At 45.2% G+C, this 15,193-nt stretch overlaps 1 protein-coding gene across 1 annotated transcript in view; it reads left to right on the plus strand.

Annotated features, from left to right (window-relative positions):
• The window catches only part of LOC142574777 (uncharacterized), a 51,306-nt gene extending 48,059 nt beyond the window's left edge, over positions 1-3,247 (plus strand). Inside the window, exons 5-6 of the mRNA XM_075683791.1 lie at positions 2,034-2,102; positions 3,224-3,247. Of these exons, the coding sequence (XP_075539906.1) occupies positions 2,034-2,102; positions 3,224-3,247 (93 nt within the window). The remainder of the gene's footprint in view (positions 1-2,033; positions 2,103-3,223) is intronic.
• The last annotated feature ends 11,946 nt before the right edge of the window (positions 3,248-15,193 follow it).

Raw genomic sequence — 15,193 nt, forward strand, 5'->3', positions numbered from 1 at the left:
AGTGCGGCGCTGATCGCTACTAATTGCATAGGCGAGGATTCAGACTCGCATTCTAATTTATTGCTTCCAAAAAAGAAGTACTTACAACATCCCAAATGTACAGACGAGGGTCAAAGTGAAAGAACAGTAGTGGGACCCTCGGTTAATAATACCAACATTGACGGCGATATCTATAAACAGCAAATTAGCGTTATTATCAACTAACCTCGACAAATCAAAATGCATTATTACACATTTCTTTTAAAGTCAAACAAACAAGAAAAAGCACATTATAAAATAAAGTCCGGTAAAAGCATGGATAAAACTTAAAAAAGGACATGTGAAACAGAAGTCCAAGATACACCGCCAGATGGTAGCGAAGTTATCGCAGGAAATTATGCTTAAGGTAATGTTTATAGATTTCAAGAGAAGTAGAGGGTTTTTATAGTTGGTGGGGTGGCAATTCACTCCAAAGAAAAATTGCAGCAAACACAGATGTTCTTGTTTTTTTTTTTTGCCGTAATTGGTATGAACCACGGGTAACATGAAATTGTTGTTAGCCGCAAATCTGGTTATATTTTTATTCTGTAAAAGGTCGACTCCAATGAAAACAAACGCAAGGTTATTATGAAGCAACTTATAGAATGAGATGAGTATGTTAAGCTGGAACAAGTTATTACTAGACAGGGTGTTGTACGCGCGTAGTAACACAGAGTCATTGGATTGCAGGGAACTAGAAGTGATAATGCGTATTGTTTGATTTTGGCTATATTGAGTTGATGATAATTGAAAAGCGTACCTGTTGCCCCATGAAACAATGCCGTTATTAATGTGACTGAGAATGGAAGCATAACAGAATGCTGGGAGAGCCTCACGAGAAAAAGAAATGATGAGCTTTGATTAATGCACGGTTACCAAACGCAGCCTTCATCTTGAGAGGTTGGAAATGACAGCGACATGTGAGGTTAGAGTCAAGTCGTATGCCAAGAAAAGTAACATGATTGTCAACGGGAAGTGAATTAATTCCCGTTTGATAAATTAGGCAAAATACTACAAATGCCACAGACGCTTCGTGCATGACGAGTTTAGTTCTCTGTTTAGTTTCAGCGAAAAGCTTTGATTTTTTGTCGGTACAGTTTGCCTAGCTGGACAACCACACATTTTACTTCTGCATGGCGCTTCACCCCAACGCAAGCGGGCAGTCTATGCTTGCAAGCGGTCGCTAAGCGAAAACACTCTTCCACGCAGACAGTAAAGAAAGCCTCGCTTCAACCAATTTTTACAGTGAGTTGAATGCGCATATTTTCCGACCTAGAAGTATATGGTTCCGCAAAGAACGCATTTGCAGTGCTTCCTCTGTAGTCCTCCTTGCTGCACTGATCGGCAAGAGTTAGCAGGTGCTTTGAACTCGAGGGTCTGCATGACACCTGTTCTTGAAAATATATTCTACAATCGGCGCCATGCCCATGGGTGGTGCTCTCTTAGAGTCCCAGGCTAAATAACTGCGCCATTATGCAATACGTAATAAATTAGGCGAGGGGATGACGGCTGCAGTAGTTCGATTGTGGAACGTCGCAAGAATAGGGCGGCAGGTCTGAGTTTCATCTCGCGACGACGACAATTGAATTTTCCTACGCTTTTACTTGCGTTTTCCACAGTAGAGATTCGTTTCAAATTAAAGGAACCCCTCGGTTTCTCTGGGCTTTCGCTCGCTTCTTTGTGTATTGGATTCGTGTTCTTGTTCCTTCTGCATGGGAATGCTGCCAAAAAGAGGTTTCCGCCGCATATACGTTCCCGGCTTCGTCCAAGTAGTTGTCTGTTGCTCTGTGTGCTACGAGGGACTCAAAGAACACATTTAAATCTTTTAAATGCCGCCATGGGGAAATGTTTTATGACGGACCCCAGTATAGGAACAAAAACTGCGATGTTTTTTTTTCATTACCTCAGAGAGTTGTTTTTATGCTTACCCTAACACACTCGACGGTAACATCATTAATGACAGTTCCCAATTAAAAAGTGGCCATCGACTGCCATCCGTCTCGAATAATTCGCAGGTCGGCTACTACTCTGAAGACTGCAAGAATAAAGATGGCACTAATGCACCTCACGGAAAACTGTGTTTGGTGAGTGAGCATGTATTCTTGCTTGCTATTAGGACTGGTTATGATGCCGTGAAAAAAGTATGGGCAATCATTGCTATCGTTTTTTGTCAACATCTTGCCTTACCACGCAGTCAATAAACTTAACTCGACTGTAATGTGCAGGCAGACCAACCTTTCCTTAAGCACATACCATATATATATATATATATACATATATATATATATATATATATATATATATATATATATATATATATATATATATAAGCCCGAAAACCTTATATACACAACCTTACACAACTTTATATACAAGGTTGTGTGCAGCCCTGAACACCCTCAACCCGCTCAACATCTTTGCTGCCTGCTGCGGTTGACAATCGAACATGCTACCTAGTGATTAGCGGAAGTACGCCGGAGACACGCAGTCACCTCGGTGCATCGTACTGTCCGGTGTTGTGTTGTAAGGTTGCGATATTGTAGTCTCGGAGTTTGGCGGTAATCTGAGGTTCGCTCGCTAGTCTACGCATCCGCTACGCGTCCGAACGGCGGGCTGGAGCATCGCTACCCGACGCTGCCGGTCTTCGACTAATGCGCCAGACGAAGCAGTATGCACTTACGGCCACCTTTAGCGATGTGAACACCCCGGGCGCTGGTCCAAAGCGTCTAGTATGTCTTCTTTTTCATCGTCCCTTTGTCGTGATTTTATGACAAATCCATGTTTGGCTCATATCAGGCCCTTCGCGGTGGGCACTTTGTTGTGCAGCCTAACTTAAGGACGTTTAAATAAAAATAAAATTCAGATCCCATGCTGCGATCGAATAGTACTGCGTGTGACCACTGCGGCAGCAAGGAAACTATCGAACACGTTATTTGACAATGTCCCCGATAGAGCGCACACGAGCAGTTACCCACGACCGCTCTAGTGCGGGTGACTACCGGTCGCTGTCGAACGACACAGTCATGAAAAGCCAGGCTATGCAGTCGTTAGACCACAAGGAAGTCAAGTCACTCTAAAAATTTTTGCGTTCGAGTGGCCTACGGAGAGAATCGAGTACTCACGGACATTCCCAAGCCCCACAATTTATTTTTCGTGCCTTTGATTTTGATCTTCACCCCCTATTCGTTCCGTCTTTAATTTCTAGTTCCCCTTCCCCCATGCGCGGTAGCACATCAATTAAGCTCCCGGTCTTTTCTACCGCGTTTATATATATATATATATATATATATATATATATATATATATATATATATATATATATATATATATATATATATATATATATATATATATATATATCTGTCTTTCAACATTGCTAACAGATGGTTGAAGCACGAGGCCACGATCGCGCCTGTTGCCTTCCCGCTAGGGAAACTGCACCCGAGGGCAACTTACCGTGGCAACAAAGGGAAATGTAGGAGGCAAAGCGCTCACGAGTAATAAATTAACGCTGCTGAAAAATGTCCGACACTCTCCGCTCCGTTAATTATGCAGAGCAAGAGAGTGAGAGAGAGAGATAGAGACAAAGCGACAGACAGAGAGAGAAATGGAGAGGCTTGCCCCCTCACACTCGCAAAATAGTTGGCACGGCACTGTATTCAAAGATATTGTGGTGCACTTTAAGCGATACATGTGGTGTATACTGATTGGGCAGGTATAGAAATAGGGTGCCCAAGATTTTTGCCTAAGAAAATCTCAAGCTCTTTTTTGAGCATACAAGAATTGAAATTTGGGCAAGTTTGTAAGAATTTATACTTGACTTTAAGCGCAATAAAGGAAGCACAAGAAGGAAAACCAAAGAGGACGAGAGCTACTACAAAGTTTATCCTCGGCAAAAAAATTAAAATAAACGCGCCTATTTGTCAGTCGACACAGAGATCAACAGCAAAATACCTCTATTGGGCAAGCGCGTTGCAAACCTGCCAGATTATTTAAGATAGTTGTAAACGTCAGTTGTGGCACGGCAATGTTCGCAAAATGAAATCAAAAGCGCAAAGCTCCGAAAGCGTAACACATACAGAAATGAGCTTTGACCCAGGCCTTTATAATGTGGGACAGATACTGTTGGATTTACAGCGAAAAACTACATGTCGAGAGGAGCTGCATCGCTTTTGAGAATGTTTATCGAGGGCTGAATAACACACGCAGAACCATCTTTTACAGCGTCCCTGTATGTGGCCAGCCGATTCGTTCGTCCGCTCGTCTGTCTGTCGCCTGTATGCCGAAAACTCCTCTGGCACAACCCCATGCCCATGCGCGAAAGAAAAGAAAGGGAGGCGCGTGATTGGCTGCGCCGAGCGCACGCGCAGAACCTTCTCTCCGGCTCTGTCATGGGCAGGCCACGCGTCACACGTACTCACTTTTGATCAGAAGTGGCATCAGCAGAACCGGGAGCGAGCTCGTCTTCACCATGCCGATGCTGCAATCAGGGCACAAGAACTGGCTTGTGCAGCCGAGCGCAAGCACCAACTGCGTACCGAGGATCCGGCAGCCTGCCAAGTTTAATGAATGGTCAGGATTAACCCAGTGATAAATACTGGGCCGCACGTTTCAACTTCGCTGGTTAATCATCTGTGCGTACTGCTTGGGCGGTTATTTTATATCACATGCTATTTAATACATGGTAAAAAACGTCTTGCGCTACTTGGATGAATAAGGTAAAAGAAATTTATGAACATATACGAATGTAGAAAACCACTGCAATCTCCCTAGCTGCCCCTCGGTTAATGCGCTTTAATTCAAGTTCGAATCCCTTGTTCCTTTCTTGCCATCTCTTGGTTCCCTGTCCGATAGTGGCTCGACACTTAGGGTGCCCTATTTTTAAAACTTCCTATTGTTTCTGGTATGCGTCCTCCTGACGCCAATAATTTTGTTCTTTTTTTTTCGCAGGTTACACCTGATAGGAAAAAGCTTGGAACAGGTCACGGCTGCTATTGGGGAAAGTGTAAAAAAGGCCGATGTGTAAATTCAGTCTATTCCCGATGCGCAACTTCGTAGGATTTACAAAGTTATGAATAAGTGTTCTCTGCATATTAGCATTGCCAAACTATTCTGTGCTCCAATAAATGACTTTGCAACTTCCGCCTCAAGTAGGTGGAAATGAAATCAGTGCGCTGCAAGAAATTTTCACTGTTTCCTGGACTGCAAAATTAACAGTTTAATCGAATACTGTTTCTGCTAAACGTTTAATGGCATTACGTCAGAGAGTGCCGTCCGATGGCTATTATAAGTTCGGCTGCGGACGCCCGATGGCGGAAGTGGCATTCCTTCCAAGTTGAAATATGCAGACTACAAGAGTTCCCTCGCTCATCATGCTAGCTTCAAATAGTGTCTACGGGTACGTTTTCAATACGAATGGTAGCTTTTCGAAGCGCACGGGGGTCGTTCAGACAGAAACAGGAAAATTGGAGGCCGTTACGAAGAAAACCATGCTGTTTTCAATAGGAGGGTGCACTGAGGACATATGCAGGTGCCTAAAGGAGGGAAATGGCTGCTAATATAGAGCGTTGCTCTTTGCGATGTTCATATCAAGTGAAACTGTCACCTTAGTTTGTTAGCGCTGTCAGCGTAAGACAGTGTTAAGAAGTCTGGTGCTGGCGTGAAAATAAAGGTATCTCGCCCACAAAAAGCTCAAAGGAGACCAAGCACCACTAAACACACGTACTCTACTACGTGTAAAAAACGAACAAACGTTCCCAGGGTTAAATAAAACACCAATAAAAAGATTTGTTAGGACTATAGCAATCAGGCGGCGCTCAAAGCGCGTTTTCTCCATCATCGGCGCTGTGCTGTCATGGTGTCGAAATTACCCGCGCGGGCAGCGCGCAAAGCGCTAGGTCTCCGAAAACGGCCGGTGCGTGTGGCTGGAAAAACGATCTAGGAAAGTCGACGGAACATGATGGTACGCTAAATCGGCTTTACAGCAGAGCCAGGTTGGCTCTCTGCTTTCCCCTTCCGACATGAGTGTTGGGCGCCTAATCTTGCTCAGCAGCTATGTGCATTACACACCATGGTGCATACGCTCGTTCGAGTGGAGGAGGCAGGGAACATCAAACTAATGCTAATTCTTGCATTGAGTGCTGACCAATGCCGATGTTTTGACGTGAGTCTCGTATCGTGCACCATCTAGGTACGGTGCATGTGGCGTCATCGCCGGCATCACTGATCGTGCTGGCGTTGTGACATGCCTGGTATCAGTCAGGACGCTGTTCCTCCTGCACAGCAGGCATGTCGCTTTTATAGCCGTTAGTGCCGCTTATTTTCTGCACTTGTGCCGACAATGAACTTTCCTTTCATCTCATTCTCGAGTATATCAGCGGTCATCGACCGCCGACACTGATCCCTGCCTTGTCCCTATGTGTTCAGCACCCTTTTTATTTATTCTGCCACCAATTGGCCTTCAGAAAGACCAAAATGCGACAATTTCCTGGCTGTATGCTTGCCTATATCACTGCACAACACCGAGCACAGGCTGCGAGTGAAGTGTAAAAATCACTCTCCGCAAGAAACAACGTCTTGAATGCCAGTCGATGGCTCCGCACGTAAGTGAAGACGAAGCGTTCTTGTATTTCTTCAGTAGTGCAATTTTCTGAACGCCTATTCTATTAAGCAGATTATTGAACATTTATAATAACTTTCAAAGCACACAGGTGCGTTTGTGAAACAACCTGTATTCTAACACGACAAGCAGGTTTCCGAATTAATGAATTTACGCTTCCTTGAACGGTACGAAATTTCTGTATTCACATGACCGTTCCGTACGTAAGAATAGCATGAATGAGAGAGTTTTCCAGAACTGTAGTGTCGAGGAGAACTTCAGTTTGTGTGCTAAAATTAATTGACACGCAAGGCTTGTTATGACCACAGTTGATGTTCAAGGTTGAACGCCACTGTGTGAGATTATTATGTGTGTTTATTTCAAATAACTTTCTCTAGCTGTGGTATAAAGTTTGTAAACAGGGATGAAGTGCCTCAGGCAGGCTGGCCAACATTTCGATAGGAGGACCTATCTTCGTCAAAGGCGGCCTCGTCATCCTCGGCGTGTTAGTTTTAAAGGGTTAGTGCAGTGACGTCACGTGCGGGTGTTGTCGCTGGCGGCTGGTTTTAAAGAGAGAGATTACAAGAGGAAACAAGCGGTGTCGTCCGACGTCTGTGAGCTTCATTCTCAAGACGAGGGGACAAGAGCGTGAGAGTGGGCACGCGGGGAGAAAAGAAAAGAAATAGAAGCAGAAAAAAAGGAAAAAAATGGAAAAAAAGGGGGGGAAACCAGGGCGGCACCAAGACAGACAAAAAAGGGGGGAGTGAAAGAAAAAGAAAGAGAAAAGTGAAATCTTTAAGAAATACGGGGGCTTGGGAGCGTGTTGGGGATGCGAAAGGTTAGGAGGTATTCAGAGGGAGTCGTTGGCGGCATGTTTTTGAGGCATTAAAACGGTCGGTCAAGCGGTCAGCGCGCGAGTAACACAAAAGACAAAAAAAAAGAGAAAGGAGAAAACCCAGACACACACACACACACACACACAAAAAAAACCTGAGTTGAAAGTGACTTGAGTAGCATAGTAGTAATACGTCGAGTAACTTTGAAATAGTTAAGGTGGCGACGAGGAGTCTGCGGTGCAATGTATGGGGTGACTGAAAGGCAGCGGCATCGTCTTTCAAGGGGCACTGCCCCACGCGCTTAACGTAGGTGTCGTTACGGCGGCATCCAGAGATGGCGATACTCTGTGTTGAGGCGCCGAAAAAGGCATATTGACTTCGGAATGTGTTGTCGAGGGGATTTCAAGAAAAAAAAGATTAAAGAAAAAGGGGGGGAGGGAAGGGAGAGGGGGAGAGGGGCTGAAACTGGTATAACAAACAGGAGTGTGACGCGCACAGAAGGGGGCAAGTGTACATGGAAGAAGGGGATCGTACAGTTGGTATAGACGTAAAAACCTGAAAGAGTACATTAAATTGAGTAGTAGGCAGGAAAAAAATTCACCTTAAAGAAACGCTATCAAACAGGAACCACCCAAACAGTGACCTTCAAACAGCTTACATCGCTGCAACCAAACTTGATCGAGCCGAGGTCCTCAAGCCCCGCCCGAGGATCACAAGAACAAGAATGCCTCTTCTTGCTACTAAATTCTCAAACGCACTCCCAAACGTGAATAACATCCTAAGTAAATACTACCCGATTCTCACCAGCAACCAGAAACTTAAGAAGATTTTTCCCGACCCTCCCAGAGTGGCCTACAGACGCAACACTAATTTTAAAGATGTTCTTGTGCACGCCAAACTACAGAAAAAGAAGAAGTTGGGAACCAATCCCTGTGGCCGCCCCAGGTGCTCTACATGCAAACACATTCAATCTACTACTACAGTAAAAAGTACAGCGTCGAATTACACAAACAAGGTAACTTCGGCTTTCACCTGCACATCAAGCAACGTAGTCTACTGTCTAGAATGCGCCGCTTGTAGCAAACAATACATAGGTGAGACTGGACAACAAATTAATACAAGACTCAATGGTCACCGCGCGGACACAAAACACAATTTACCCAAAACAGTAGCCAGCCACTTTAATGAACATGGACATATGTTTGACAAAGCAAGGCTCTATATACTACAAACAAATTTCCGTTCCCCTCGCGAAAGGAAGTATATGGAATCATACCTCATACAAAAGTTTAATTGCCTACTCCCGACAGGAATTAATTCGGCACGCGGCAACTTAGATTCTTTAAAAGCTGTAACTTAAATCTGAAACTCTCATATCATCAACCAATACACAAAACACATTAGGCCACCAGCCAACTTTAATTCTTAACCTCACCTACTCTTCCATTCCGAAAAAATTTTTTTCCTGCCTACTACTAAATTTAATGTACTCTTTCAGGTTTTTACGTCTATACCAACTGTACGATCCCCTTCTTCCATGTACACTTGCCCCCTTCTGTGCGCGTCACACTCCTGTTTGTTATACCGGTTTCAGCCCCCCTCCCCCTCTCCCTTCCCTCCCCCCCTTTTTCTTTAATCTTTTTTTTTCTTGAAATCCCCTCGACAACACATTCCGAAGTCAATATGCCTTTTTCGGAGCCTCAACACAGAGTATCGCCATCTCTGGATGCCGCCGTAACGACACCTACGTTAAGCGCGTGGGGCAGTGCCCCTTGAAAGACGATGCCGCTGCCTTTCAGTCACCCCATACATTGCACCGCAGACTCCTGGTCGCCACCTTAACTATTTCAAAGTTACTCGACGTATTACGACTATGCTACTCAAGTCACTTTCAACTCAGTTTTTTTTTTTTGTGTGTGTTTGTGTCTGGGTTTTCTCCTTTCTCTTTTTTTTATTTGGTATTTTGTGTTACTCGCGCGCTGACCGCTTGACCGACCGTTTTAATGCCTCAAAAACATGCCGCCAACGACTCCCCCTGAATACCTCCTAACTTTTCGCATCCCCAACACGCTCCCAAGCCCCAGTATTTCTTAAAGATTTCACTTTTCTCTTTCTTTTTCTTTCACTCCCCCCTTTTTTCTCTGTCTTGGTGCCGCCCTGGTTCCCCCCCCCCTTTTTCACCCTTTTTTCCTTTTTTTCTGCTTCTATTTCTTTTCTTTTCTCCCCGCGTGCCCACTCTCACGCTCTTGTCCCCTCGTCTTGAGAATGAAGCTCACAGACGTCGGACGACACCGCTTGTTTCCTCTTGTAATCTCTCTCTTTAAAACCAGCCGCCAGCGACAACACCCGCACGTGACGTCACTGCACTAACCCTTTAAAACTAACACGCCGAGGATGACGAGGCCGCCTTTGACGAAGATAGGTCCTCCTATCGAAACGTTGGCCAGCCTGTCTGAGGCACTTCATCCCTGTTTACAAACTTTATACCACAGTGTGCTATTCCCTCTGTCAGCCCCTTTCTTGTTTTTGGACTTCTCTAGCTGAGCAATTTGAAAGCCACGTAGAAAACTGACGCAAACTGACAAGACCTGCTCGTCGGCTACTAGCCACATAGTTGTTCGAACCTAAGCATTTAAAAAATAGGTTAATCGTAAGATGCACGATCATGCTAAAATTAACAGATAATTATGTCATGCACGCTTCAAAACAAATGAAGCGCGATGGTAAATCTTAGCTAGAGATCGCGTATGTCTTCTGCAGAGTAGGTCTTTAGAGGATATGACGTGGCGCCGACACCAGGACATATCCTAGGACAGGCGTTACAATGACAGCAACTTTAGATTTTCCGGTATGGTAGCGCGGTATATGAGCCACTGCACAATATATCTACATTACAAGCTCAACATACATTCTGACCTTAGACTGCGCTCCTCAAGGGCAAACTTGCGTTATTAATATTATGTGCCTTTATGAAATATAGGCTTGTATTACTAGGTTGTCAGGCGTTGCGAGGCTTCTTTGCTACAAATCCTGAACATTCGGATTTGAGAGCATGCCGATATTGTTGCTATTTCTGGCTTTTTTCGCTTGGCAATACAGTAACACACGCAAGCGTCTAAAAAACAATTCCGAATACATGCATCCTGGATCGAAACACCGCGTGGGAACGCAGTGAATCACCGCGGTAAACTAAGATACAAATATAGGAACTGCGCGTTTAAATATGGTGAGGCGTCATGGTAAACTGCGTTCCACCCAGACACATCGCTGTAGTCATCAACTGTGATATTCACCCTAAAAGCCTTGCCAATTGTACACTCTACTAAGGTATCGCTTCCCATTGTTTCCCTCTTCTACAACTTCACCGCCCCCGTTGTTTCTTCTTTCTGTCAGAAACTGAACTCCTGAAACGCCTTAAAAGAACGTAGCCATCACTTTTGTACAAGTATAAATGTTGCTTATACAGCAAGAATCGGTGACTTGGGGTGCTATGCAGGATGCGCCGAGTTTGGCGAAACTCGGGATCTTCACGAGCTCTGGCGACACCCCAAGATGAAAGCACAAATGGCACCGAGACACAGTTTATCTTTCGACAAGCCTCCAGTTTCATTGGTTTATCTAGATTCACTCTGGCTGGCTATCATTCCTTGGGCGTTGCCTTCTGGGCGGTCGACAAACTGGGGCTCACGTGATCATACCGTCGGTGCATGGTCGAGCCTTCTTTCACTTGTTTGTCGTTCCACCGAGTGCATTACATGCACAAGCGAGTTATAAAACAAACGCATTTAGTACAATATTATTAGTTAGTTTAACGTGGTTTAGAAGCATTTTAAAAATTACAACATGTACACTGAATGTGCATTAGACTAATTTGTAATTTAGTACGCTTCGCATTATACCGCGAGGGACCGCTGTGGTGGCGTCATCACATCCATTCAACGGGCGAGCATGGCGGCTAAACATCGAAGAGGCCCAGTGTAAACAAACTCGTACGAGCTTGCAGTGCGCGCCTTAGTGATCAGGCTTGACGATGACCACTATTTCTTGGATAGTTCTGTTCCTCCGTCAGCAATCTTTCCGTGCACCCCGTAAGACTCCCAATAGCTTCGGAGATTTTACAGATCGCAACGCGCACCTACTGTTCACGACGCAGTGCTGAACAAACAACTTGTCCGGTGTTGCTTCTGCGAGTGCGCCGAGTTCCTCCAATCTGCGTGACTGCGAGCGTCACGAACATTACATAGTGTGGGCAAAAGGCAGACAGCCTATATAGCTACGATGCGACAAGGAGGCGGTAGCGACGATAGATCTCGCTACCAACACAGTGAAGGAGACATCGACAAACTGCAGATAAGTATATTTCTACTGTTTCATATTTAGCATAATAAGAGTGCACGGATTAAGTCACTTTCGTAGTAACGAACTAAAGCAGTTTAAGGAAGGCAGTGAGAACCAATGAGTGTTCGTGCTTTTACATGCAAGTGGGCCCGCGAAAATATGGAAAAGATGAAGGTAACCTTCACAAACTTGGTGAGAAAACAGAAATTCATGAGTTACATTAAGCCCGCAAAATTTATGGAAGAGTATCTTTATCCAGGTGAAATATCAATAGCAGGTACTGATATAAAGCAGGAAACTTATACAAAAGTTTCATGGGTTGAACAGCACATGGAAGGCATTACCGAATCGTGATCGCCACGTTACCAATATCCTTGAAAAAAGTTTAGAATCATTGCATTCTACCGGTTATGCAATATCGGACACAAACCCGGAGGTTAACAAAGAAACTTGAGATGTCAAGAACTGTGCAGAAAGCGAAGTAACAAAAATTGTTGCAGATAGCATTAAGGCAGGAAGACAGTGGCGTAGTAAACCGTGGCAACTGATATGCTAGTTGAGATAAGGAAAAAAAAACAGGAATCGGCAGGCAGGCCATGCACGTATTCGATCACTTGTTGTCAATTCATAACAGGTGATTACATAAGCATGACAGAATGGATGTCAAGGAGAGAGAACTACAGCCGAGGATGGCAGAAAATTGCGTAATGGGACAAAAATATGATGTTTGTAGGCATAGGATGCAATCAGCTCGTATAAGACGGCATTGTAGGGTGAGGCATTTGTTCTGCAGCGAACAAAAATAGGTTTGTGGTGCCGACAGCAGAGACTCGTGAAGGTGCGGGGCCACCTCAGCTGCTGGCACACTAATCAACATGACAATTGGCTCTGAAAAAGAAAACCCCAGTGATGAAAAATAAAGCAACGTTGTCCCGACACATTGTTTTATTATGCATACTACATAAAGGTTTCCACAGTTAAGGGCACTTAGTACTAATAGTGCAACGAGCACTTTTCTTTGTAAATAATGGTTTGTATGCGGCCGATTCATTCCAATACACTTTTTTGCAGCAAAACATTCTGCTGCTGGAGGCACTCAACTGCCTGATGGCAGTAGGCGAGCGCCAGGCACGTGCTCTTGAGAGTGTGGCAGAGGTCCAAAGGGCTGCTCTGCAACAGTAGTATCGGTGCCCTCACTGCTCTCCTGTTGAAACCACAAAAGGCACCTTATAAAGGAGCTTTCAGTTTAATATTTTATTTATTATTCAAGAACGAAAATAAAATTATTGCAGTAAACATTGTGCTGTGCATATTAGGAGACTTGTAACATGCACTTGGTGTCCCTTCAAAATAGGCAAAAACATAAGACAACCTGTGCCACTCTTGGACCATGTAAATAAAAAATACACTAATGCAGCATACACATTGTGCTGTTTGTTCTTTCTATGTGCAAGAATACAGTGTGTGTTGATTAGCCACAAGATGAACGGTGTGTGTAATTAAAAATGAAGACAGGAAACAGCAGGAGCTTAATAATGCTATCACCTATAGACTGTGCATATGACTGCAACACTCCCCGATTCAAATGTGCCATTACATGCATGTTCGATACCACATATTCTTTAACATTGTCTTATAATTGCATGTACTATATTTCACACATCTTAAGCCCTTCAATAGCACACTTCTGATGTATCCATTTCATAGGCCAAATAATTGTACACTTTGTCCTTTTGTGTTGTATGAAAAGCAGCATCCTTTACAGTCGGATAAAACTTCAGAAGACAAGAGAGGCCCCGCCCAGATGACCAAAGCGCAGCAGCTGATTGCCTCCACGTCTAAAGAAATAGTCCCTCTCCAACGAGCAGGTATTAGTCTGTCTGGCGGCACGATGTCAGTCTAGAGTGCGTGCCCATTGGTGCAAGCTTGTGTTCACCTGCCTTAAAGTGCAGATTCCGCAGCCTCCTAAAGTTGTATCCGACTATAGAAACACGTAATGCCTAGCACCAGTTGCATAGACTTCTGCAACTTGATAGCACACAATGATCAGGAGCAGAAATCTATAAAGGCATCCCAGCAAAGCTGGCTGGCCACACTTCCATTATGAGGGGCTGTAAAAAGGTCTCGCCAAATATTCCCATGACTTTCTTGAAAAAGAGGTGGTGTTTGGCACTTCTTTAGAATCAAAAACAGATTACAGTGAATGTTGTGTAGCACGTCAAAACAAACTGAGCTTGGTTATCTGCACAGCATGTAATGGGAGGTTGTGCTTCACATAGGATACAAACTCCTCTGTCCAGTACAATTTTGAGGCCGGTATGGCACCTATTATGTCAACAGCGTCAATATACAAATTACACTTTTCACAGGCTATTGATTTCACCCCCCGCAGGGGCGTCTGCGTCAGCAGGCGTTTGGTGTGTTGCGACACCACGTACCCGAGCACACGAGGGTTGGACCTTCCCGCGTGTAGCCGTGCGCGGCTTAGCCGTGTCCGGGGAATAGGGGATCCTGGGGGTTGAGCCAATGCCGGGTGTTTGGACCTTTACGGCCCCTCGGCGGCGGCAACACACCCCTTTGGCCTCGGCTTCACGTCCCCGCAGGGGCGTCTGCGTCAGCAGGCGTTTGGTGTGTTGCGACACCACGTACCCGAGCACACGAGGGTTGGACCCTCCCGCGTGTAGCCGTGCGCGGCTTAGCCGTGTCTGGGGAAAAGGGGATCCTGGGGGTTGAGCCGAAGCTGGGTGTTTGGACCTTTAAGGCCCCCCGGCGGAGGCAACACACCTCTTCGGCCTCGGCTTCACATAGACGGCACCCCCGGACTGACCCACCCGGGGGAAATCGGCAGTCGCCTTTTCCTGTCCTCCTCTCCAATCTTCGTCTTTCTCTCTCGCCTTTTTTATCTTTCCTGTCTTCTCATCACTTCTCCTCACTTCCTAGTTTCCTGGCGGCAAGGGTTAACCTTGTGTAGCTAGCCAGCCTTGGTTATGCTGTATTTGGTTATAGCAGCGATGTACGGCTGGCGTTGGCAGGGTTTCTCCAGCAGGAACTTCTGTCACGTCCCCCTGTTGGGCTCCATGGTGGGTGGTCGGCATCGCGGCCGAAAACCCAACTGTACCTATGGAAAACGCGTTTCCTAAACTACCTGATCGCCCTCAGAAACGAGGGCGCACCGAAGAAGTATTTCAGTTTTTCGGACGCCAAGTCCACAATTTTCCTCGTTTTCATGTGATCCACACAGAAAAACCAGCTAAACAAGTCCGAACAATCTCCCCGTTCCTTGTATCTAAGACTCTTACCGAAGTTTTTGGCCCAGGTTATAAGGCGTCGAGGATGGCCAGCGGTGACCTCCTCTTGGAGCTCCGTGATCAGAAACAATTTGAGAAACTGCCTAAACTAGTAT

Source organism: Dermacentor variabilis, chromosome 3, assembly GCF_050947875.1.
Source record: "Dermacentor variabilis isolate Ectoservices chromosome 3, ASM5094787v1, whole genome shotgun sequence".
NCBI classification, from domain to species: domain Eukaryota; kingdom Metazoa; phylum Arthropoda; class Arachnida; order Ixodida; family Ixodidae; genus Dermacentor; species Dermacentor variabilis.